The 25,207-nt window shown below is 41.3% G+C and overlaps 1 protein-coding gene across 1 annotated transcript in view; it reads left to right on the top strand.

The window, feature by feature from the left end:
• The first annotated feature begins 16,355 nt into the window (after nt 1-16,355).
• PAPSS1 (3'-phosphoadenosine 5'-phosphosulfate synthase 1) overlaps nt 16,356-25,207 on the top strand; it is a 48,025-nt gene continuing 39,173 nt past the window's right edge. The window contains exons 1-2 of the mRNA XM_069783108.1: nt 16,356-16,591; nt 23,620-23,734. Of these exons, the coding sequence (XP_069639209.1) occupies nt 16,532-16,591; nt 23,620-23,734 (175 nt within the window). The 5' untranslated portion in view covers nt 16,356-16,531. The remainder of the gene's footprint in view (nt 16,592-23,619; nt 23,735-25,207) is intronic.

A 25,207-nucleotide genomic window follows, 5' to 3' on the forward strand; every position in this document is an offset into this window, starting at 1 on the left:
TCAAAAAAGCCAGAAGCCTGTGGGTTTCTTTATTGCCAAGGAGTGCATTTTGCTTCAAAGTTTTTTTAAACCACAGTGAATCAAGGGCTTCAAATATGAGCTCTGAAGCGAGAGATTACAGATTCTGAAGAGAGGCCTGTCTTGTCTAGATATATCACAAGGGTTTCTGTAAAGGTTAGGTCTACAAGAGAGCCTTTCAAGCCAGTGGCCTGCAAATTGTGGTCTCAGATGGAAAGGGTGAGGCTGAAGTGGGGAGCAAAGGAAATTACCCAAACCTGCCAAATTGTACAGCTTCTGACAAGCATGGAGTGTGGAGGACTGTGCTTGAGTTACTTTGTATGGGACTGTTGATCCCATGTTTTCCATCAGTCAGAAGATATGTCACTGGGTCATCTCAGAAGAAGATGGTTGCTCTTTTTGTTCTTTGAGCTGCGAATCTTACGCAGTGTGAAGCCATGGAAAACCACCTGCTGGATCTCAATGACATTTTTCTGAGTAAATAACATGAAAAGCTTGTATTGTTTAAAGTGCAGGGGAAAGTCTGTGAGAAGTTTGTTTGTGTTCTACCTGTCAAACAAATTGTTCTTCTGTGTGAAAGATCTGGCAGCCAACATTGTGCCTTGAGCCCTCATGACTTTATAGTTTGGTTTAGTACAAAGGTTTAGGTTCTACACTTCCCCAATATACACAAACAAACACAGAGATTGTTTAAAAGACAAGTGTGTAAGTTGCTTATCTTGGCTTTCTCTTTTTTCTCTTCTTTTCTTCTGTTTTTCACAGGTTAGCCCATACTTCCTTAGTTCTATCTCTGGGAAATTTCCTGAGAAACCTATGAAATTCTCTGGGAAGAACGTGTTCTCTGAGCTAAAAAAGATACATTAAACTGTACTTCTACAATTTCAAATTACACATGAAGATTATGAAGGACATACTCATATGTCAGGTCAGAATAAAATTTTATATGTTGCTGTGTAAATATACACAGAATGGCTCTTGATGTGGTTTCCCACAATAGTTGCTCTAGGCTTTCATCTGGTGCAATTTTCACTGAGTGCCATAATGACAGGTTCCACAAAACCCCCCTCATTCATTTTTAGCTCTACCAAACCAAAACAGAAAAAATCAGAAGAGAACAGCCAGTAGCTAAAACCAGGCTCAGAAACAAGAACTTCTGCTGGTAAATCCTGTCTCCACACACTTGGGACTGGTCACTATAACTCTGCTGAAAAACTGTATGTATAGACAAAAATTCAGAATGCAAGTAGATGGAGATGGTTCCAGGCACATGAGGCAAAGTGAATGTGAGTGGCAGCAAGAAATGAAGTAATTTTATGGTATAGGTCAGTTTAACCCGATCAAAGGGACTAAGCACAAAGGCTCAGGATCACATGGAGCTACCCCCACAGCAGGTAGTCAGCTGTTCATACACAGCTTTGAAATCATGTTCTCACTGAAGTCAAGTAGCAACTTTACCAAGCTAAGGGACTAAAATCGATGTGAGTTGAAACAAAGTCTAATGAGTTTGCTGTGAAGATACTAGCCCTAAATCAAATAATTTTAAGAAAGCAGTAAAGGTGCTCTAGAGGATAAAGAAAAACTTACTAAGCAAAATTAAAATAATTCAGTTAGAAGGAACTTCATTTCCATCTCTGTCTGAGCTGTCTTTTTGGTTAATTGGAGGAGTTTGAAATCATAAATAGTAACATAAACAAGAAATAAGTGTATTTCCTGTCATGACCCTTCCCCTGATCATTGCAAGTTACCTTTCTATGACAAAATTCTACATAACAACCTCCCCATACCACCACTTCCCCCACCCCCTCAAAAAAAAGAGTTTGTTGAAATATGGATAAAATAGTCCTTTGGCAATATTCCACCTTGTTCTAGTAACAAGACCTTGCTCTTCACTCTGCTCCACTGCCCAGCTCCTACAGAGAGGGAGTTTAAAGCTACCTTACCTCAAGGTAGTCAATGTAATTATTTAGGTAAATTATTGTCAAAGCTCTACGTAGAAGCATTTTGGCTTAGAACCTAACCAACTAATCCTCATGCTTCTTCCCCTCTGTACTGTAGATTGAATTTAGGTAGCACTCTGTTGATTGACTGCTGATTGAGGTATATAGATTGTGTTTACATGTGGTAAGCTAAACCTAGATGTAATCATTTTTCTAGTCAAAACAACTAAGTCATCAGTGAATATGTAAACACTGGAAGTGTTGCAGTGATGTTTATGCAGCACTGATGTTTGTCTCTAAAATTGACTCAGGAAGAACAATTTTCTTGAAAGGATGACTCTGTATATGAAGGCCTTCATTTCAAGTAATTTCATCTTGGTCATCTGCTTTGATTTCCAGACTAAGAGAAGACTGAAGTGGATATAAAGGAAAATTTGGATATGAATATGGTGATGATTCTGCCAGAGGTACACCTTGCTTTACAAATTCAAAGCTTTCCTTGTTTTCTACCTTATTTAACTTCTTCTGTTCTGCTGCTTTGTCCTTCCTATTCAAATGTTCTCTTTTTTCAAATTACTGTGAGCTTTATTTTTCATTCTCTTCTAACATCTTGAAAGATGATTCTGCAGCACAGTTTTCTGGAGAACAAAAGCACACTGTTGAAACATTCTTCTTCCTGCATGGCTGTATTTTATATCATTACAATCCAACTGAGTAATAATGTTAATACGAAAAATTATTCATCACAATAATAAATCTCCTAAGATTTCTCTAATTACTATTAGGCATTCTGTTGGAGAATACTTGAGTTCTTTGTGTGAATTAACAAGTAAGTGAATACATATTAAACCATGGATTTTAAAGGCCATATACAGACATGATCTTTATAAAGATTTAGAAATGCCAAACAAACTGCAGCCACATCTGTCATGACCAAATGAAACACAATATAATACATGAGTTAATGCTGCCACAAACCAGGTCAGTCTGCCCCTTGGACACTTAACAGATCGTGCTGTTTGCTCCCAGTCCACTGAGCCTGGTATGTGTTAAGCTTCTGGAGTCTGAAGAGACTCCAGGTGCTTCATTTGTGTTTGTATTGTGAGGTGCAAAATTTAATGCTCCCTTCTGAAACCAAGCAGACAGTTCAACAAACTGATTCCTGTACCTGTTGTTGGCTCTTCAGGTTCTTTGTTGTTTAAGAACACTTTCAAGAAGAATTTGATTTGCATGGACATTTTGGGCTATGTTTTAGTTCTTTAGGCATACATAGATATGAAGGCAAAGACTCAGTGAACAGCAAAAGAACTAAAATATGATCTGTCTTTACTTATAAGGTAGCATATTTATTGGTTAGAAAACAGCATCTAAATGCAATGTACTTTTTTCTTTCAAATTACTAGAAGTCTATCTGTTCAATGTGACAGGATTCCTCCCTGCAATTGCTCTACCTGCTTTGGGTGGAAATGCCATGTAGGTTAATTCTTACTATTTTTTAAGTTCTCAGCCCCTCCTCCATAAGACTTCTTTATCTCTGTCATCACCTTATGCAACCAGGTGATCTGTAGCTTAAATGCCCCATCTTTTTCTCCTGCTGCAAACCAGAAAAGGTGTGTTGTAATACAAGCATCTCCTTGTCCAAAAGATAATAGCCAAAACATTGTGATCTTATGCCAACTTCACTTGGAATTCTGCTTCAAAATGCAGGTAAAGAAATGACATACGGGCTTACAATCAATGTTTTAAGTCTGAGATAAACGCAGTTCATAATTACATTACTCAAATCCTTGTAAGAGGTACATGAGTACAAATGTGTTCCACATAGACACGCTATATTCATAACAGTGTTTAAGTCATCCAGTTTATCTGATTAGATTCTATATTAAATGAACCATTTGATACTGGGGAGAAAGCCTGATGTGATTAAAAGTGGTTTTGGCAGAAAGATATTGCAACAAAAAAAGGTTCATGATAGGGACACATGCTTACAGTGCTCATGAAGTAATGATTCATTCTTAATGAGATGTTTTACAGGGTGACATTTCAGAAGAACTTTCCCGCCAGATATATAGCTTCTCTGCTAGTTTCTTTGCCTCCTTCTCTCTCTCCATTCTTCACATGATGATGAAAGGAGCTCTTTTTAATCTTCTCCCACCTCAATATGTCCTGTTCTGAAGGCCTCCAAGGCATCATTCTTGGGGCTATGTTTTTCAGGATTTCTTCCCCCAGTTCAAAATTGAAGCTTTGCTGAACAGATAGGTACCAGCCTGGAAACATTATCTGCTGTTCCTGAATGGAATGTCAGATTCTGGATGCAATCCCATCTGGTCTGCTCGCTGAAGAGTTTGCCCAAGAGATTGCGCAGTCTTTTTCAGACAGTAACAATAATTCCAGACCTTTTTCCAGGGGTCACCCTTGTGATCTCATTTAGCAATATGGTTAGGGACCTCTAGTGACTCAAAAGATTACTCCAACGAGATTGCAAAGTTGAAAATGTTTGAAAGCTCTATGTTTCAGAGACCTTTATAAAACTCTCCCTCCCATTTTTTACATTGTTTATGGTCATAAGAGACAATTTTTGAGGAGACAGAGAGGAGTTGAGGTGACTAGATAAATGAGTCTGACCAAACCTGACTGTGCCCACAGGAAAGAACAGTTAAACTGCTGGCATTTTTTGGTTGTTTTTCTCCCTATTTCAATTTTGCTGGTGTGTTTGTCAGCATAGCAAAGAGTACTGTTCTCAGACATCAAAAGGAATAAAAGGAAAAAAATGATTACTCTAGCATTTAGAGATTGATCCTGTTAGCTACTGGGCTGAAAGCCTCTTAAAAACGGCTAAAACCTTCAGGTCCTTTTGATTTGATTAAGTGCACTAATCATCTCTTCTGACTTAAGTCAGTGAGAGAGCCAGGTACAAGCACTTCACAGGCTGTTCTCTGTATCGCTCTGACCAAAGCCACAATAAAGTCAGGCTGAGACGAGCATCTGTCCGAGGCACTGAGGTGAGAAATTGCTACTTGGGAGCAAAATTAGCTGTTAGTTAACTAACCAACCAACCAACTGTTGCTGCTCCCACCTTTAACTAGAACACAGGACACAGGAAGTGACCAGCGATGGGTGTGAAGTATCACCGAGACAGCTTGCAACAGCTCTGCTCAGAACTCTGGTTGGTAATGCATCCCACTGGAGATTAAAGCAGTTATTCTGGGAAAATATGAATTCTAAGTTCCTTAGAGATGTCTTGAAGTAATCTTTAACTGAAGATCTTTCAGTTAAAGCTGCTTCAGACTTGCACATCTGGCAAGTAATTCTATATTTTTAACCTTTAGGAAAATGTCTGTAGTTTGAGTAAATATTTTAGATTAGAGGAGAGTTTTCCCTATTCTTGAGTCACTGGATTTAAGCATGTTGTGAACTGAACTAGAAATGTGGTTTGAGTCTCTGTTAGCTTTGGCCCTTGGGTGTTCTCCAACAAAACACATTTTATAATTCTGTACTAGTAAATGCCACCATGGTAGAATAATAATATGTAGGGTGTATAAAAGTCTTTGGTTTCAAAGCATTTTCTTCAATTTAAGTAGCTACAGTAAAAAGAATTATTATTCATATGTTACAGAATGGGAAATAGAAACAGAATGACAAGCCAAAAATTTTTACAGTCAGGAAGTAATTTTGCAGACCTATTTAAAGTACTCATTTTTCAAGGATGGTTAGCACCTACATGGCTTTAGTAGTACTGGGTAGTCCTCTGAATCTTATGTCAAAAGGTCTGTTACTGAACAACAAATAATGGAAGTATAATGTATAAATTACTTTTCCCCTTCCAGTATGCATTTCATGATCCTTGTCCTGTTTTCTGACAAGCAGACTGTACTCTTCTGGAAACCTTTAATGTACTTTTCCAGTGGTGATTCTTATGTAGCTACCTTTCCAGATTTAGTGATTATGTGGCAATTCACCAATCTATCTTTTAGTTTCTGTGTGTACAACACTTGTAACACTTTTATACAGAATGTTTTTTCCATCTTTTAAAGTTGTTGTGGGCAACTTTCTATTTATTAATTATCTTGGAACTTGCTAGTTCCATTTAGAAAAAATAGAGCTTGAAATTACGTGCATTTGCCAGAACTGCTAAAGACGACTAAAATAACTTTTCTGAAAATTTCTTTAGAAGAAATAATTCCTAACATCAGTTAGATTCTCAAAATGTGCCATGGCTGCATAGGCAACCAGATAGTCAGGCTGCTACAGTTGTTTCCAACAGGTGGATATGCTTGTGATACAGTCCTCTATTTAGCAGTCCAAAAATCTTTTCAAGATGAGATAGCTATTTTTCCCCAAACGTGTTATTCTTAGGAGGTGGATTTGCATGTTGAGAGCAATAAATTACTGAAAAGCACCCTAATGGCTCACTTTCCATTTGCAACAAATCAAATGACTGAAGAAGAAATTGTATTACAAATATTACTGAGAACAGGCTTTTCTTATTAAAGAGAATTTGTTTGTATTCTAATGACAAAACCTATTATTAAGCTAGATGATGTATGTAATGAGTAGCAAATGAAGTGGTAGAATACTTGTATCTGGTGAGAAAGCAATTCAATAGCACAGTGACAGTAGAAATTACTTTGCAAATCTCTATGTACAATATATTTACTTTAGTTGCAAACCATTTACTCTTGGAACTTCCTTTTCAACAGTTGTGATTTGGCAAAAACAGCCCTAGGGACGTTATGTCCTGGGATTGTTGACAAGTGTGAAAGTCCTCTGTATGTCCTCATCCCTAAGAAAACAAACTGTTAGTTCATATTCACTTTCTTTCTCAGCTTGTCTCTCCTACTAGGATCATATCTAAGAAGAGCTGGTCCTTCTTTGGCTTTAGGGTAAGAACTGTTACATATCTCTTCATTTTTGGTTACCTGACAGGAGCTGTAACTGCTCATCCTTCTCCCAGTTTTCTTCTCTAAGCATCTTCCTATCTTCCTGCCTGATAATCTTCTTCTGTTCCATTCCTAATCCTAGAGATCCCACCAGGTTTAGCTTATTTACGGGTTTGCCACAAGATTTTTTTTCCACATAATGTCACATCCAGAGATGTGGAAAAAGAAAGAAAGAAAAAAAGTAGTTTTTTTCAAATGTTGAACAAAGACCTTGATAGGAATAGAGAAAACACCTTTAAAGTTATTCTGTCTTTAGTTTTGCTTCACTAGAGATCTCTTTGTCTAGAGTTTCTCGGTCTTGCTCCTGATGTTTCAATAAATAATACACCTGTCCTTCCTTGTATCTGCCAAAGACAGGGTGAACTTATATAGTACCTAAATTTGAAATAGACAAAGTTATATGGAAAATAGACATCTGTCATATAGATAAATATTTTTGAAGTTTGAACACTGGAATCAGGACCAGATTTTTTAAGGGTGTTACTTACCTAAAGACACAGAGAAGCACGCAGCAAAGTATTCAGGTTTCTAGATACATGTCTAGCTCCCAATAAAATTAACTAGCACTCTTGAGAATGTCAGCGGTCACCTAGGGCTACCTACATTCACTGTGTATCTACAGAGTACACGGATAGCCAATTGTCTTCACAAATCTAGTACTTAGCTGTCTTGTAAAGTTAACTCTTTATGTTGTTAATGACAAAGAACAAAATAAAACAAATAAACCCCAAATCAGAAAATCACCACCGAAAGGCTGAATTATTTCTTACTCATTGAATGACCTCTAGTGGTCATCACAGCTTTTACAGCAGTTGAAATGCCAGCGCTCGGAACGTTCTAGAGGAGATGGGCATTTTTTTCAAAATAAGGAGCACGAGGATCAACTTTTTCGAAAATGTGCACTATGCACTTTTGCTCTACTCCGTCTCTGTTAAAATCAGATTTTATTTCACTTTACAAAGTGAGCGCCCTGTGAACTCTGCAGGAGTTTTAAGCCAGAGTTCTAGTATCTACACTGCCCCTTGCTGTCTCTCTTTGCTAGCCAGTACCTTCCTCAGTCTACCTCTTTTGAACTTTGTCAGAGACAGCCTTCCATCGGCCAACACAGCGTTGCTGTGTATCCTGTTACCCTGTATGACATCTGCTCAACTTTTCATAACTTCATTGTATCACCTGGAACTGGCCACCAACCATCATCTCTCACTGCTGGCCAAAATAGACCACTTCATTCTGAACACTGACGGCACATGGAGTGTAGTTTATCTGTCTAAAGAGCAAACTCGGCAGATGTAATACTTGCAACATAATTGGGAAGAGAGCTCTAATCCTCAGTATTGTGGGACATGAAAAGAAATCTGAGTTGAGCATTCAGCAGTATGTCAGAAAACAAACGGTATTCTCATTACCCAGGGTTTTTATTAGCATTTCTGCTGATCTTTCTGTGGCTTCTTTAAACAGCTGGGCCAGATTTTTCTGCTGGACATATATATCAGTCCAAATATTAAAGAATTTATTAAAAGCTTTTGCTAAAGACAGAGAATGGGTTCCCAGAAATATCTCCTCTATTCCCATCTTTCTCAAACATGGGAGTTATACAGTTCCTGCATTTGCGTGTTTTGTATGTAGATGAGCATATCTTGTCTGCAACTCAAGCTGCATTACAGGTGAAGTATCCACATGTTAATTTCATTAATCTCAGGTAGCTTTTGACAGTCATATTTTCCACTACACAAAGCTGGTGACAAAAGAAAAATAGCACCTCCAGCAGAAGACCACTGAACAAGGAATTTGTGGCTAAGAGCTGTTAGAGATTGCTTCATGGTCCTACTTCCAGTGTTGAAAAAAAATTGAGAAGAGCTTGAACAAAATGCTTAATCTATTTAAAAGGCATTCTGAAGTTCTTACTTACCAGAATGGTGTCAAAAGAAGAATGATTTATGTGAGAAATGAGTTTGGAAACAATCCTGACAGAACAGTGATGAGCCTTTTCTATGTAGGCAGCATCGTCTACATTCAAGATGATATCATTCTCAAAAAAAAAAAGAAAAAAAAAGGCAAAACTGCAGACAGCCTTCATGACTACCTGAGTTACACTGCTGTGGGTATTTTTCAAGAAAAAAAATTTGAATAGATGCATCTTAACATGACCATGACACGTCATCAGAATTTGATCAGAATGTTTGATGTCTGGAAGCTGCTAAAAATAATCTCATCTATTTTTGAACATCCTAAAACTTGATTTAGCTCTGTTGTTTTCCAGTTGACATCTTGGGACAGATTGGCTGGTGAAACACTATATTAAAAGGTAAATATCAGACATCATCATTTTTTAATATTATGATTAAATAAATATTTTTTCTTTAAAAAGCTGTTTTTTCCCCTGCAAATTTGTATGTTTCTTTGGAATATAACCTAAGATGAAACCTTCTCATCTTTTTCTTAGTGTGGTCAGTAGCCCAGATTGTACTGGAGATTGAAACTGTATGGTAGCATGTATGTCTGTTTGGTAACATTAAATAATGCACATTGGGACTCTTACTATATGTTTGAGATTGATTGGTATTAGATAGTATAACTGGCTATGCAGCAGCTAACTCCATAGAGAATTATTTTCTATGGCATTGTCCCTATGTGGAATTGAAAGGATTTCCCTGAGTTGGTCTGGTCAGCATGGCCATATGTAGAATTTGCTGTGGGCTGTCAGTCCTTCTTCAGTGGTATTATGTGGTTGTAGGCTGCTTTGTCTAAAACTTCATCTGTGCTCAAAGCCTGTTTTTCCCAACCTTCAAATCAGAATCCAGTGTGGTTTCTTTAACTAGTCCCTGTGCTGCCTACAAAGATTCTAGTAATTCCTTTTTAACAAGTACCTCCATTTTTATGTAATTTCTCTTTTTGAAATTAAGCACAACAGTAGTGGATATTTTGGTTTTATTGCTTCTGCAAGAACATTACAACCAAATTGATTATGGTCAATAATAGCTCTGTGACAGAAGTATTCAGCATCACAATCAACTCAAGTATACTAAATCCTGGTGGTTCTTAACATTTAGTAAGGGCACAGGCATACAGCACATGAGCTCCATACAGAAGGGTTGCAAGAGCACCTGCTGTCATGAGAACAGTTTTTTAACTCAGGCTGGAAACAGGTTAAGAAATAACAATTCATCAGGGATTGTTTATTCATCTGAATTTCACTAAGGGCTCCCACAGAAATTTGAAGTTCAGAAAACACCTGGCTTGGATATCAAAATCAATCCATCATGAAAGATTTCAGGGAAGTAGAATTGGAACTTACTCCTTAATAGCCATGCAGAACTTACATATAACCTTACAAAGAATTCATAGGCTGTTCATTTTCCCCAAATCTTTGTATAAGTTAACGTGTATTTGCTTCCTATGTTTGAAGAATGCTCTTCTCATCTCCCTCTTTAATAGTTTAAGGAGGTTAAGATGTTAGAGAGGCAAAATACATGGGCAGCTCTGGATAGACTTATATGTCAAACTTCTGTACACCAAAAATATATTTACATTTTCACTAAAACAGCATTGACAAGAACTGATGAAATATGACCTATGCTTGTGACATTAGCCTCTGTAAAATATGTAAATGTTGGTTATTGCCTGATATACCTCATCTACGCATGTGCCTTTACTATATAGTTAATATTTCACTATACTATGTATGCATACATATGTATACATTGTTTTAGAGTGCTAGTGCAATCATAAAAGGTGATCTGTTTTAGGAATTGCTGTTCAGAAATGGGTTTTTTATTACCTCTAAGATTATGTCATCTGCCTGACCACCAGTGTCTATATTTGCAGTTACACTTCAGATTTCACTAGTATGTGGTCCATTAATCAGGTTTTTTGCAGTATTTTGTGGAAGGAATCATGCAGCTCCCTGCCTTCAGTCTGTTTGGACAGTATTGTGCACACGTCTTGATTAATACAACTGCATTTTCTTCTCTTGTGATTTTCCAAACTGTAAATACCATTGCCTAAAACTTCACCTGTGCTTGAAGCCTCGTTTTCTCAAACTTCAAATCAGAATCCAACATAGTTGCTTTAGAAACCAGGTTTCAAAGCAGACCATTTAAAAAAATCCACTGTGCCTTGCTCCCTGTCAACGTGTATTACAGGGGAGCCAAATGTACCTGTAAGAAGTCACCTGCATAGTTAAGTGGGCTGCCTGCGTTTTTCGATTTAATTTACAACTCTTGCAAACTACCATCTTCCCACTATTGTCTCTCAGACTGCAGAATGAACAGTACCAATCTATATCCATACAGTTAGAATGAAGTAACAGTAGAATTTTAAAAAGAATGTGATTGCAAATAACATTTAGAATTACCCTTAAGTCACGTAAAACAATGTTGTGCAAAGTGCAGGTGACCAAGCATGCCCTAGACATAACTGAATATTCAACAGGGGGAAGCCCTCAACTCACTGTTCCACAGCAGTATGCTGGTTCTCTTTCCATGCTTGAGAGAGCATTGTGTGAGAGATTAATTAAAATCCAGTCCCTTCCTCTATCACCATTTGTCATGGTCAGAATGTCTGTATACAGCCAGGGAGCATCTGTTGAATGGTTACTTGTAGGGCAGCATGCTGTACAACCTTGTCATTCTGACCTTCAAATTGCCTGAGAGCATTTCTAATTATTTTTCCTGATCTCAAAGAGGTTATCTACCTTGCATAAGGATTTTAAGCTTTTAATCTGAACTTCAAAATATGCTTCAAAACCAACACCTTGGTATCTTTGGAAGGATGTTTTTCTGATAGAGCAGGAGTAAACATTCATCCACAAAGAGGGCCTTTTTATTTCCTGTTAAAACTGTCAGAGAACAAGCAATCTACAGCCAGACTGTAGGTAGGCTAATATTTTTACAGTAAATACAAGTCATGTTAGTACAGCACCTTTTCCACCTTAAGATTAGCGCTTAAGTGCTAAAAGAATTCCTTTCTTGAACTAATATAAATGGACTAATATTTATACAGCAAATGTATTGCCTGTTCATATGGCATCATCTCCACTTTAAGATTAGCACTTGAGTGCTAAAGCAGTTCCCTTCTGGAGGTAAGAATCCAAGAACTTCTGGTTCTAAATTCACAGTAAGAGACATTTCCCAGTTGCCCCTGCACAACAAGTATGGGGCTCTGGAACTTGAGGACCAGGTCAATGAAGATCAGGTTGTAGATGAAGCCCTATCTAGGGAGGTGCCTAGGCTCCATCAGGCAGCTCCATGCACCCTCACATCCTCTGATAAAAGGAGGGTAATTGTCATAGGCGACTCCCTTCTGAGCGGGGCAGAGGGCCCAATATGCAGACCTGACCCATCCCACAGGGAAGTCTGCTGCCTCCCTGGGGCCCGGGTAAAAGACATTACCAGGAACTCCCTCGTCTGGTTCAGACCTCTGATTATTACCCATTGCTGGTTGTGCAGGTTGGCAGTGATGAGACTGCAGAGAGAAATCCAAAGGCAATCAAAAGGGACTTCAGGCCTCTGGGACAACTAGTGGAAGAATCAAGAACACAGGTAGTGTTTTCCTCAATACCTTCAGTGGCAGGGAAATATACTGAAAGGAACAGGAAAACACACCTGGTTAATATGTGGCTCAGAGGCTGGTGGCATCGGTGGAATTTGGTTTTTTTTGATCATGGGGAGGTTTACACGGCACTGGGCTTGCTAGCAACAGATGGTATCCAGCTATCTCAAAGGGGTAAAAGGATTCTTGCTCATAAGATGGTGGGGCTCATAGAGAGGGCTTTAAACTAGGTTTGAAGGGGGTAAGGGATAAAACTAGGCTCACCAGAGATGAGCCTGGGGACAGCATGCTGATGTTGGGGGTAGTATCGATAGCCCAGCTCAAGTGCATCTATGCCAATGCATGCAGCGTGGGCAATAAACAGGAGGAGCTGGAAGCCATTGTGCAGCAGGATAGATATGACTTAGTTGCCATCACGGAAACATGGTGGGACGAGTCCCATGACTGGAGTGCTGCAAGGGATGGCTATAAGCTCTTCAGAAGGGATAGGCAAGGTAGAAGAGGTGGTGGGGTGTCTGTCTATGTTCGGGACTGTTTTGACTGTACAGAGCTACATGATTGTGATGACAAGGTGGAGTCCTTATGGGTGAGGATGAGAGGGAAGGCCAATAGGGCAGATATTGGGCTGGGAGTCTGTTATAGACCACCTGACCAGGTTGAAGAGACAGATGAATCATTCTACAAGTGGCTGGCAGTAGTCTCAGAATCGTGTGCCCTTGTTCTCGTGGAGTGACTTCAACTTTCCAGATGTCTGCTGGAAATACAACACAGAAGAGAGTAAACAATCTAGGAGGTTCCTGGAGTGTGTGGAAGATAACTTCCTGACACAGCTGGTAGGTGAACCAACCAGGGAAGGAGCCTTGCTAGATCTACTGTTTATGAAGGGAAGGACTGGTGGGAGGTGTGATGGTCGGAGGCCGCCTTGGGCTTAGTGACCATGAAATGACAGAATTCTCAATTCCTGGTGAGGCAAGGAAGTTGGTCAGCAAATCACCACTATGGACTTCCAGAGGGCAAATTTTGGCCTCTTCAAGGCACTGGTTGAGAGAGTCCCTTTGCAGATGGTCCTGAAGGGTAAAGGGGTCCAGGAGGGATGGACATTCTTTAAGAAGGAAATCTTAATGGCTCAGGACCAGGCTATTCCCATGTGCCGCAAGTCAAACCGCCGAGGAAAATGACCGGCCTGGTTGAACAGGGAGCTTTTGCTAGGAGTCAAGAAAAAAAGGAGAGTTTATCAACTCTGAAAGAAAGGGCGGGCAACTTGGGAGGAGTACAGGGATCTTGTTAGATCATACAGAGAGGAAATTAGAAAGGCAAAAGCTCAGCTAAAACTAAATCTGGCCACTTTTGTAAGGGACAACAAAAAATGTTTTTAAAATATGTTAAGAGTAAAAAAGAATCCCAAGGAGAATATCTATCCTTTAATGGATACAGAAGGGAACGTTGCCACCAGAGATGAGGAAAAGGCTGAGGTACTTAATGCCTTCTTTGCCTCAGTCTTTAATAGGGAGACCAGTTATCCTCAGGGTACTCTGCCCCCTGAGCTGGAAGGTGAGGATGAAGAGCAGAACATACCCTCCTTAATCCAGGAGGAAATAGTTAGTGACCTACTACACCATCTGGACACTCACAAATCTGTGGGTCCCGATGGCATTCATCCAAGAGTACTGAGGGAACTGGCAGAGGTGCTTGCCAAGACACTCTCCATCATCTATCAGCAATCCTGGTCAACAGGGGAGGTCCCAGAGGACTGGAGGCTTGCCAATGTGACTCCCATTTACAAGAAGGGTCGGAGGGAGGATCTGGGGAACTACGGGCCTGTCAGCCTGACCTTGGTACCGGGGAAGATTATGGAACGGTTTGTCTTGAGAGCACTCACATGGCAAGTCCAGGACAAGCAGGGGATGAGGCCCTGTCAGCATGGGTTTATGAAGGCAGGTCCTGCTTGACCAACCTGATCTCCTTCTGTGACCAGGTGACCCACCTAGTGGATGAGGGAAAGGCTGTGGATGTCATCTACCTCGACTTCAGCAAGGCCTTTGACACTGTCTCTCATGGGATACTCCTTGAGAAGCTGTCGTCTCCTGGCTTGGACAAGTGTACTCTTCGCTGGGTAAAAAACTGGCTGGATGGACGAGCCCAGAGGGTTGTGGTGAATGGGATTAAATCCACTTGGCGGCGGATCACAAGTGGTGTTCCCCAGGGCTCGGTGTTGGGCCCCATTCTGTTTAATATCTTTATTAATGATTTGGATGAGGGGATTGAGTGCACCCTCAGCAAGTTTGCAGATGACACCAAGCTGGGAGGCAGGGTCGATCTGCTTGAGGGTAGGAAGGCTCTACAGAGGGATCTGGACAGGCTGGATCGATGGGCTGAGGCCAATCGTATGAAGTTCAACAAGGCCAAGTGCCGGGTCCTGCACTTGGGTCATGGCAACCCCATGCAGCGCTACAGGCTTGGGGAAGAGTGGCTGGAAAGCTGTCCAGCAGAGAAAGACCTGGGGGTGCTGGTTGACAGCTGGCTGAATGTGAGCCAGCAGTGTGCCCAGGTGGCCAAGAAGGCCAACGGCATCCTGGCCTGTATCAGAAATAGTGTGGCCAGCAGGAGCAGGGAGGTGATTGTTCCCCTGTATTCGGCACTGGTGAGGCCACTCCTCAAGTACTGTGTTCAGTTTTGGGCCCCTCACTACGGGAAAGACATTGAGTTGCTGGAGCATTTTCAGAGGAGGGCAACCGAGTTGGTGAGGGGCCTGGAGCACAAGTCTTATGAGGAGCGGCTGAGGGAACTGGGGCTTTTTAGTCTGGAGAAAAGGAGGCTGAGGGGAGATCTTATCGCTCTCTACAACTACCTGAAAGGGGGTTGTAGTGAGGTAAGTGAGTGCTGGTCTCTTCTGTCAGGTGGCTGGTGATAGGACAAGAGGAAACGGCCTCAAGTTGCAGCAAGGGAGATTTAGGTTGGATGTTAGGAAAAATTTCTTTACTGAGAGGGTTGTCAGATGTTGGAATGGGCTGCCCAGGGAAGTGGTTGAGTCACCATCCCTGGAGGTATTAAAATTTAAGCGAGTAGACGAGGTACTCCAGAACATGGTTTAGTGGGCATGGATGATGGCGGGACTCGATAATCTTGAAGGTCTTTTCCAACCTAAAGGATTCTATGATTCTATGATTTCCTAGAACGCAGCACAGGATTCGCTTTGTTTGTTGGAGAAATCCTTGTAAGGTGGGAGAGTTAACTGAAACAATCCTCGCCTTCCAAGTCACTCATGACTACATCGCCACCGGTGCCCACGCCGCTGCTTCTTAGAGGTTTCATCACCTCCAAGCTAAAGCTTTGCAGCAAAGCCCTGTCTTTCTTTGAGGGCAGGGGAACGAGCGCTCTGCTTCGGCTGCGTCTTTAGCTGCCCCCGTCACTGAAAAATGGGACAGCCACTTGGCCCCCCCTCCCCAACTCCTGCTGAGGGCCATAACAACCTCTCCTCCACCTCCGTGTGGTAACCGGAGAGGCGGGGGGAGCTTCTGGGTTACTGGTGCCAGCTGCGGCATCCCGGCGGCAGGAGCAGGCAAACGGCCTCTCCCATTGCTGCAGTCTTCCTCATTTCCAAACGCGCAGGGCTGGCTGTGCAACCCAAAGCATCACACGCACGAGCCAGCCGCTCCGTAACGCCGCCCCGAAGGTCGCGTTAAGGGGCAGAGCGGGCGGCAACAGAGCGAGCCGCTCCGGCGGGCGAAGCCCCGGTCCGGGCCCCGCCGCCCGCCAGGGGCAGCAGCGGGCGGGCTGGAGCGGCCGCGGCGGAAGCGGCTGCCTCCCGCCGCCCCCGCCCGCCCTGGCGCGCGTCACGGCGCCGCGCACGCGCGTGGCCGGGCTCCTGTCCCCCCGCTCGCCCCCCCCCCCCCGGTCTCTGCCTGCTCCCTCCCTCCCGGCGGGCCGCGGCTCCTCCCTGCACCACCTTTGGCCGAGCCGCGGGCGGGGACGCGCACACGGCACAGCTCCCCGGCGACAGCGGCTGCATCCGCGTCGAGCATCTGTGGGGAAGGCGCGTCCTTCTCCTCCTTCTCCTCTCTTCCTCCTCTCGCTGCCCCCGCGGCCATGGAGCTGCCCGAGAGCCAGTGCAAGAAAGTCAAGCTGAGCAACAGGGTGCCGAGCTGGGTGAGCGGGCGGGGAGCGGTGCGCCTGTGGGCAGGTGGGCGTGCGGGGGAGCGGGGCGGGGGAGAGCGGAGAGGGAAGGAAGAAGCGGCCGACCGCCGTGGTGATGTGGCAGTGGGCGGCTGCGGGCGCCGGGACGGAGAGCTCCCTGCACCGCTCCCTGCCGCCCGCCCGGGGCGCGTGAGGGGGGATGCGGGGCGGGCCGGCGGCGGTTGCTGCGCGCGGGGCGCCGCGGGCCGAGACCGTTAACGGAAGGGCCGCGCGGGCTGCCTGAGGGGAGCGTCGCCACGGAGCCTGGCGGGGGCGACGCTGGGGGGTGCGCCCGCGCCCCGTACCGGTGCGCTGGGGCTCCGTCGCTGCCCTCGGGAAGGCGGGGGCTGCCTGTGGGGAAGGGCGGGAAGCCCCTCCGGAGGGGACCGGGGGTCTGGGGGTTTCGTCCCTGCCTCTTCCGTCGTGAGCCCTCAGCTTCTCCAGCGTTTTGCAAGAAGGAAGACTTAAGAATGCAATGTACAATGTGGCCATTCATAAACCTGGGTTGGCCAAAGACTGAGGTTCTTTGTATGGTGGGTGTTGTGTGGAAAACTGTCGAGACAGGGCTTGAAAAAATCTAACCAAAGCCTTCATTCTTGTTCATAAAGATGGGGGAAGATTGGTTTACAGCGAAGACCAAAATGCAGCTATTTAGAAGATACACTGCAGGCCTTTGAGAACATTTGATAGTTTTGATGATGCAAGACAAGTGTGTGTGTGGGGGAAGTATGACTTCTTTCAAATAATGCTGAGCTGAAGCAGACAAGAGATAAGATCCAGAAAACATTTGATATGGAAGTAACAGTGTAAACCAGTCTTTGAAGTCTTGTCGTGAGTAGTACAGGCCACTACTCTCATTAAAAAGACAAATCTATTAAAGAAGACGAGCCTCACGGTTGCCTGAAAAATGGGGAAGTTGGTATTGTACTAAAAAGCATTCAGTAGAGCCTGTGCCTGTCCAAGCCTCTTCCACTGTGTACAAGTTTAAACTTGTTTACATAAGAGAGTAATTGGTAAGTTACATTCTTTCAATTTCTATGAGGAAAAGGCAAAATCAGATGTTAGGAAAATAGTGAAACAGGTCATGTCTGGTGGGGGTAACAAAGTGTATTAAAAAGTTACTCTATCATTTCGTTTGTCAGAAGCAAAGCCAAGATGAGTTTGTCTAAACCAGGGAGGGAAATCATGGGTCAAAAAAAAGTTAACTGACCTTAACTGTTTGCTGACTTCAGCTGAGGTTAGCAACACCCTCTATGTTACGTGGCAAGCAGAGGAAGTCTTCCGCTTCTCCCTTTTTCTTCAGAGGACCTCAGCTGAAATGCTTTTTATAACCCAGTAAGCTTCACCAGGAAAAAAAATGCTGCTGATTCACACACTCCACAGACAAATGTTCTGACTCTTCTGACTCTGCATCTGTTCAGCTAAGAGCAAGGCCAAAGTGACCTATTATGCCCCGATGGAATTGGCAGCCCCTAGGAGACCAGGCAGAGCTTTGTCTTCCAAACTTTCCCTGGGCATCCAGCACTATTCAAAATACACATCTGCCTGTGGAAATCCCCTTGCCAAGCCCACTTCTCAGCACAGCAAACTCCAAGTTTCAGAGCATCACACAACAGAGCCACAAATACTGCCATTACACTAGCTAGGATGATAGGAAGACTTGTGGAACGCTTTCTTTAGTGTAGTTTGAATTCCTAACACAACTGAGGTGTTGCATCATTTTGCAGGTAACTCCTAAAGAGAAATTGCTCCAATTCTTCTTTCTGAGAGCGTATTCAGCAGAGGCATTTCTGTCTTCATTTTTGTCCCTTCCCTCTGATGCCAGCCAATGACTCCACTCCCGCACTGGTGAATAAGCTGTCTCTGCTTTTGGTCATACTGTTACTGCAGCAGATGGCAAGTGAAGATATACTCCTTACAGTACAGTTATCACTGAATTGCTTGTATCCACAGTACTGTAGAAGATTCTGGCTGGTTTCTGCTGCTGTGATTTTTTTGAAACTGTCCCGGCACTAGAATATCTGGCAAACATCAGCTAGCCTCTGTAAGTGGCAGGAGAGCATGCATTGGGCAGATTGGGTGGTGCTAAATGCAGAGGTGTTTAGATGCCTTATTGTATCAGTATCACTGTGGCAAACTGCATTCTGGAGGGTGGCTGTGAGGATAAAAGTAAGAACTTTTGCTGTAAGTGAGAGAAAATGTAATGCTGTAGGCTATGGCAGAACATGGATTGGTGAATTGTTAGTTTTATAATAACTGTAAAACATCTTAATGTTCAGATATCATTTCTGGGCTTGCCCTTCTTTCCCAAGCACAGTTGTCCAAATCAAAGGACAAATTTTCAAACCACAGTTTGAGAAAGTAGCTATTGGAAGGCATTCCTGGCAGATCTGTTGGTGAACAGGTCCTGAAACCTCATCTAAATATGTGAACAAACAGGCTCTCAGGTGAAGTGCTGTTGTTTTAGCATCTGTGGTAGTCCAATTTGTATGTTGGAACTACGTCTGTTCCCCTTGCTTGTGTTTGTATGTAGAAAAAGAAAACAGGCAATGTTCAGTCTGCTTGAGTTGCTGTTTGACTGTTGAGGAGAGCAGTTTGGAGGGAAAAAGAAACCTATAATTTGGTTAATTTATCGCTACTGAAGAATAAATGTCATAAAAATGTGTTGTTATCAGGGTATCCCCGGCTTATAAGAGGCACATGGTGAGCAAGTTAGCAAATGGCCTAGAAAATATCTGAGATGATTGGGAAATGGGATAGGCATTAAAGATAAGACTACTTTTCAGAGGTGATGCCGGATGTGTTGCTGTTGTTAGCTTGGGGAATCAACACTGTTATCTTAGAGCAGAAGAATATGGAATTAGTCACAGCTTCTTGAGTATATATGGTTTATATAGAAACCGTGCCTGTTCTTTACACAGTTCTTCCCTAATGCTTCCAACCTCAAAGCTGTCTCAAGTTGGTGCTGTAGTTTGGGGAGTCTCTGCTTGCCATTGAAAGCTTTACTTCCTACCCCAGAGGTCTTGCTTTATGAAAAGTTAAAATTTGATGTAAAGTGATTGTAGAAGTACAATGTTTCATTGTTCCTCTGAAGTAATAAAGAATAAATTCCGTTTCTGCCAGTGTAGTGATCTGTCTGTTGACTATGACACAATTAAGCAATAATCTTTTCTTTCTAATGTCTTTTGATCTTGGTGTCGCAACTTGGGTTTGCTCTTCTTCATCTGGGTGTCTGATCTGAGTTCTTACATGAAAGGTGTTTGGCACTGATAGTCAGACTTGGCTTTGGCAAAAAAAATATTATAGTTGCAACTGGGCAAAACATCAAGAATAAGATAAGAAAAAAATATGGGTCAAGTCTATCTCGGCAAATCTTTACATAGAGAAATTGACAGTATTTCCTTTTGGTCCCCATCTTCTTTCTTTCTTCTGTTCCCATAGTTCTTAGATGTCTGTATTCATTTGCCCTGTCAACTACCTGCAAAGCTAAAAGGTCTCCTTTATGCCAAAAAAAGTAAAAAAAAAAAAAAAAAAAAAAAGCTGCAGAGTCATCCTTTCTTGTTCTCTTATCATTACAGCTCTTCAGGGCACATCTGTGAAAGTCTTGTTATGTTAATACTCCGATTTTTTTTTTTTTATCTTCAGTACAAAGATATTAGCCTATTATGGCACTTTAGATTTCATGTGAGAAACAAAGTAGCATAGTGGGGGAGAAGAAAGGAAGGATATGTCAGCCTTCTCAGCTGACATTACCCTTATAATGAAACAGAATGGACTGAAGCATTAATTCTATTTAACTTGGTAAGTAAGAGGCAAAATATTAAAATGCAGTGTTTGTATTAGTGTGGAAGCACTTGATGTGTAACGGGATGGAAGAAATATTTTTGTGGGCAAGTTGGAGAGAAAATTTCTGATGGTTGTAAAAAAAGCAGATAAATAGGCCTTTGAGTATAATGCCCTTTTTTTCATTAGCCCCTTTACAAAAATCTAGCCTGTCCTTTCAGTAGTGACTATTATACTGAATGTAATTAGGCTAAGAAGTTTAAAATAGCTTTTTTAAAGAATACTTGCTCATCACATTGAGTTTTTCTGTTACTCATTTTCTTATGTTTCATTTCTTTTAACACTGATAATATGGATCTCCAAGGTGAGTGATGCATCAATGTAGTGTAAAAGGAAATGACTGTTCTTTCTTTCTGCTGTCATTTTTGATGGCCATTTAATTTCATCAACTGATACTCATCAAATTTTATGTACAGGAATTTGAAGACTAACTAAATAATTTAAGAGCACAGCAAATGTAAGCCACTGGTTTCTGCTCCTGAGTATTTTTCTGTGCCACATCAATATTTATAGTAAGTGTACATAGCAGGGATAGTAATTAAAAACTTATGTTGTTGAGGATCGGATGTTCAGATTTTGTTGCTCAGTGGTGGTAGTGAATCATCTAGTAGCAAAGTGGAAATGATTAGGAAACATTACTAGGTTTTTCTGCAGCAAGAGAGAATGACTTGCTAAATTATTAACTCTTTAGAACACCTCTATAAAAAGCTGTTTTCTATTGGAAGATAAGATTTTGCTACAGCTTTGCCCAGGAGTAGCGCTGGGCTGTCTTGTTTGTGCACATGTGTGTGTAAACAAAAGGTGGGGCTGCTGGGCATGGGTGTGTTTGTGAATGCATACAAACTGGTTGGACACTTTAACCTTTAGTCTTAGATGCCTGCTTCTGAAGTACAGATGGATTATTGTCCCACTGCTGAGCTTGCTGGCTGCTCTGTTGCACTTGTGTGCCTTGTACTCTAGCAATCTGTTGGCTGTCTCGTTGCTGTGATTTGTCATCTCTGCTACTTTGTTACTTGATACTTTTTTGTTTTTTCTTTTTTAAAATTGTGGGTTTTTTCATCATTTTAAGAATCCCTCTTGCCTGCTTCCTCAGGGTTTCATGTGTTTTTTAAGCCTAGTGCAATACCCTAATCAGTTCCATTGCCGCTTTGCTAGTTCTGGAAAACAAAGAAAACTGATGTAACTTACTGAATACAGACTGGAAGAAGTCTCCTTGGATGAGTCGTTTGACCTCCAAAGTATTTGAGTTTGATAATAGATCCATTGCCAGAAGTCAAAAGCAAAGCACGTGTGACTTTATGCTTTAATGTAAAAGAGCTTACTGAGACAGTGGCATGGTAGCTGTGCTTTGAGTTTGTCTTCTGTTTATCCATTGCCTGGTACAGCACAGTACAACTGGAATTAATGTGAAATAATGTTGCTGTTAATGTATTAGTTTGAATTGCTGTGTACGTTCATATGCACAGCATATCTTTATTTTAATTGAAGGCTGAGTACTTTAATTCTTTTTGTTGTTTTTAATTCCACAATTTATGCATTTGCTCACTGAGATCTCCAATTTTATGTAGTGCATAGTTGTTTCTACTACAAGAAGAAAGTTTTGTTTGTTTGTTTTTTTTTTTTACTCTGACTTCTGGTTTTAGTTAGCTGTATTGCACTGAGTGTGCAAAACAGCTTTGTTTTAGGAGATAAATTATTTGAAGATAACACTATCAGCAAGTATAACTTCATTTTGTATGGTTATAACCTGTTTGCAGGTGGTGGTTTCTTATGGGTTGGTATTCGGTCTTCATCTAATTTTAGATGCTGAACTGTCACCGCTGAATTATGGAGTTGTATTTAAAAATTTGAACATCTGTTCCTACCTTGAATTTGTATTAACTATAAGCCCAGCTGTGTATAGAAGTGGGGACATACAATCACACAAATTCATAACTTCCAATTAAGTTATAGGTAAACTTCTGAAGTGTTTTTCTACAGAATGATGTAGCAGCAGTTCTTGAAGCCAAAAGTAGATACCATTTTTCTGTGTGTCTCTCTAAAACTATGAATAGCTCTCTGCTAGGACTCTCTAGATGGATATCCTCCCTTCTTTCTTTTTTACTAAATGTCTTAAGTGCTTTCCTTTCCAGCTAGCACTGATACAACAATGAAAGAGAAGATAGTGCAAATATCTTGCAATGTGTTTGTAAGCAAGAGAAGTCAAAGCAGCATTACATATACCACTGATACCTCCCCCCCTCCCCCCGCTTTTTTTTTTTTTTAAGCCTTCTCTTCTGTTTGATTGTTCATGTTCTGTCTGGTTATCTAAGGTCTTGATCTTTTATGAACAAAGTTCATGTAACTAGATACCATTAAAGCTAAAGGGAATGCTGAAGCTGATCTTCCTGTGGGTTCCCTCGCCTTAGATTGTGAAATGTGTTTGACAGCAGTGTCATCTTACTTAAGACAGTCATATAGCAGCTTATTATGATGAATAAATAGTTTTAAGAAAGTCTGTAACCAGCTTTGTTTAATTTAAAAATATATTACAAAAATCCCATCTTTTAAAGTAAATTCTTTAATAAGTCACTTAGAAATACTACTTTCTTTAAACTCTCAGAATATATAACTAATAATATATATATAAATACATATCTCAATTCTGGAGACTGAAGATATCGTAGGTAAAGGCAGAGTGGTCTGGGGGTGTGTCTGCTGAACTGAAAGTTGGAACAGACATGCATAGTTTGCAATGAAAAGGCCTCTTAAGAGTTAAAAATGAGCCAATGTTTGGCTGGTTTATGACAGCAACTTTAGCTCAGAGAGAGCGAGAATCCATTTGATCATCTTAGATTTAAATGAATAGAAGTCAAGTCTAGCAGCTCTAGCTGGTCGTCTCTTTTTATAGTTGATTTTTCTCAAGTTGTATTTGAAAGTAGTAGTTGACTAACCTGGCAATACCAAGTTTCACAGAAGGAGCAGAAAGGATGTGGTTGCTGTGGGTGGCTTTTCTAGTTTTCTTTATGTCCTTTGACAGCTGCAGCTGATGGATTGAGCATTGTTTTTACTTCCATTGGTCTGTCTCCAAGCCTCTCTTTGTGCCTGTGAATAATTTTTAGTATGCTTTGCCAGCTTACCCTTTCAGAAGTTAAAGACCTAATCAACTTCTTTTACAGGGAATGCAGAGGGCAACCAATGTTACTTACCAAGCTCATCATGTCAGCAGGAATAAGAGAGGCCAAGTGGTAGGAACAAGAAGTGGTTTTCGTGGATGCACAGTCTGGTTAACAGGTACAGTCATGGATTTCTGAGGATCCTTTTCGTTTAGTTACTCTTCTGAAGAGCTACTTAGCTGTAGCTCCTTTTTTTTTTTTTCATGCAAAGTTGAATGTTTGTGGAACCTAAGACCTTGCTGCAATTTTCTTACTATTTTTAGGTAGACCAGCAAGAAATCGCTCTTGGACAGATAGTAACTTGAGAATATATCTTGTTTAGTGCTCTAGAAGTATTGTTTATTTGGCATTGTCTGCTGCTTAATTCTGATTGAATTTTGGAGTGTGTGTGGGGGTGTGTGTGTGTTTTAACCAATTCTGGCTCTTCTTACTGTCCATTTTGCCTATTGACAAATGAAACCTAACTTTTTGGGTTTTTAGCACCTGGGTTTCTGAATGTTTTCTGTAAAGGTCTCTTCTCTTTGGAATGTTCTTGTCTCCTTGGGTTGAAATAACATTTCAACATGAACTTATGCCTTTGGACAGCAATTGCATTTTGAGGCAATGCATACAGGGAGTTATTTCTTAAATCAGCACCATTTTTTTTCACTGAATTGTTTTGATTGTAAAAAGAGGGGGTAAATAAATTCTGGAAGACAGCCTTGGTTCATAACTGTGAGGGGATTTTTTTGTTGTTGTTCTGTCTTTCAAAGTTCCTGGAACTTTTAACCTATTTCCTTTGGAGTTTTTTTCCAGTTAAAACTGAAAATAAAAAAGGAATACAACAAAATGTGTTATTTAATTAGCTTGTAAGCTGTTTAGAGCACTGCTGTATTGGGATACAAAAGATCTTCAGAGTATTAGAGAAACTTGCTATTCTAAGTAAAATTTGCTTCCACTAGTGTTAATGAACATGTGTGAAAGGTAAAGCAGTAGTTGATAACAAATTACTGAGAGCCATTTGAAACGGATTTGATACAGTAGCTTGCTGTCATGTATTTCTCTGTTAAAAGAATGGAGCCCTTTCTCTCTCTGTTCCCGTCACATAGTTCCAGCCTGTCTCTCAATGCTTGAATGATCTTGTAGGCTGCCTTTCTGTTTCTCCTGGTAATTCATTAATATCCTTTTGGAAAGGTCATGATAAAAATGTTTTCTCAGTTATCTACACAGCAACATTTTCCAGTTGTCATTCTTTTTAAACAAATATAATCTTAATGCCCCATTTCCTTTTTTTCAGGAGGAGGAAGGGTGGTGGTAGAATACAGAAAAGTAGGAAGGCTGTAAGGTGTTAGGAAGAGTGTGTTGGGGAAGCTAGGTTAATGAAGATGTTTGAGCACTAATGTTGGGGAGTGAAATGGGCTGTAGGTATTGAAGTAAGCAATACTACCCATTCTAGAACTGTGCAAATGTGAGTCTTCAAGACTCTGCTAGGTTTTAGAGTAAAAGCTGAAACGGTGGTATACTCCCTTCAATATTATCTCACTTCATCAGTACTCATGGGGTTGGAGCGTATGGAAAGTTATTTCAGAGATCACTTTTCATTTTTAAGCTA

Source organism: Haliaeetus albicilla, chromosome 1 (assembly GCF_947461875.1).
Source record: "Haliaeetus albicilla chromosome 1, bHalAlb1.1, whole genome shotgun sequence".
Taxonomy (NCBI): Eukaryota; Metazoa; Chordata; class Aves; order Accipitriformes; family Accipitridae; genus Haliaeetus; species Haliaeetus albicilla.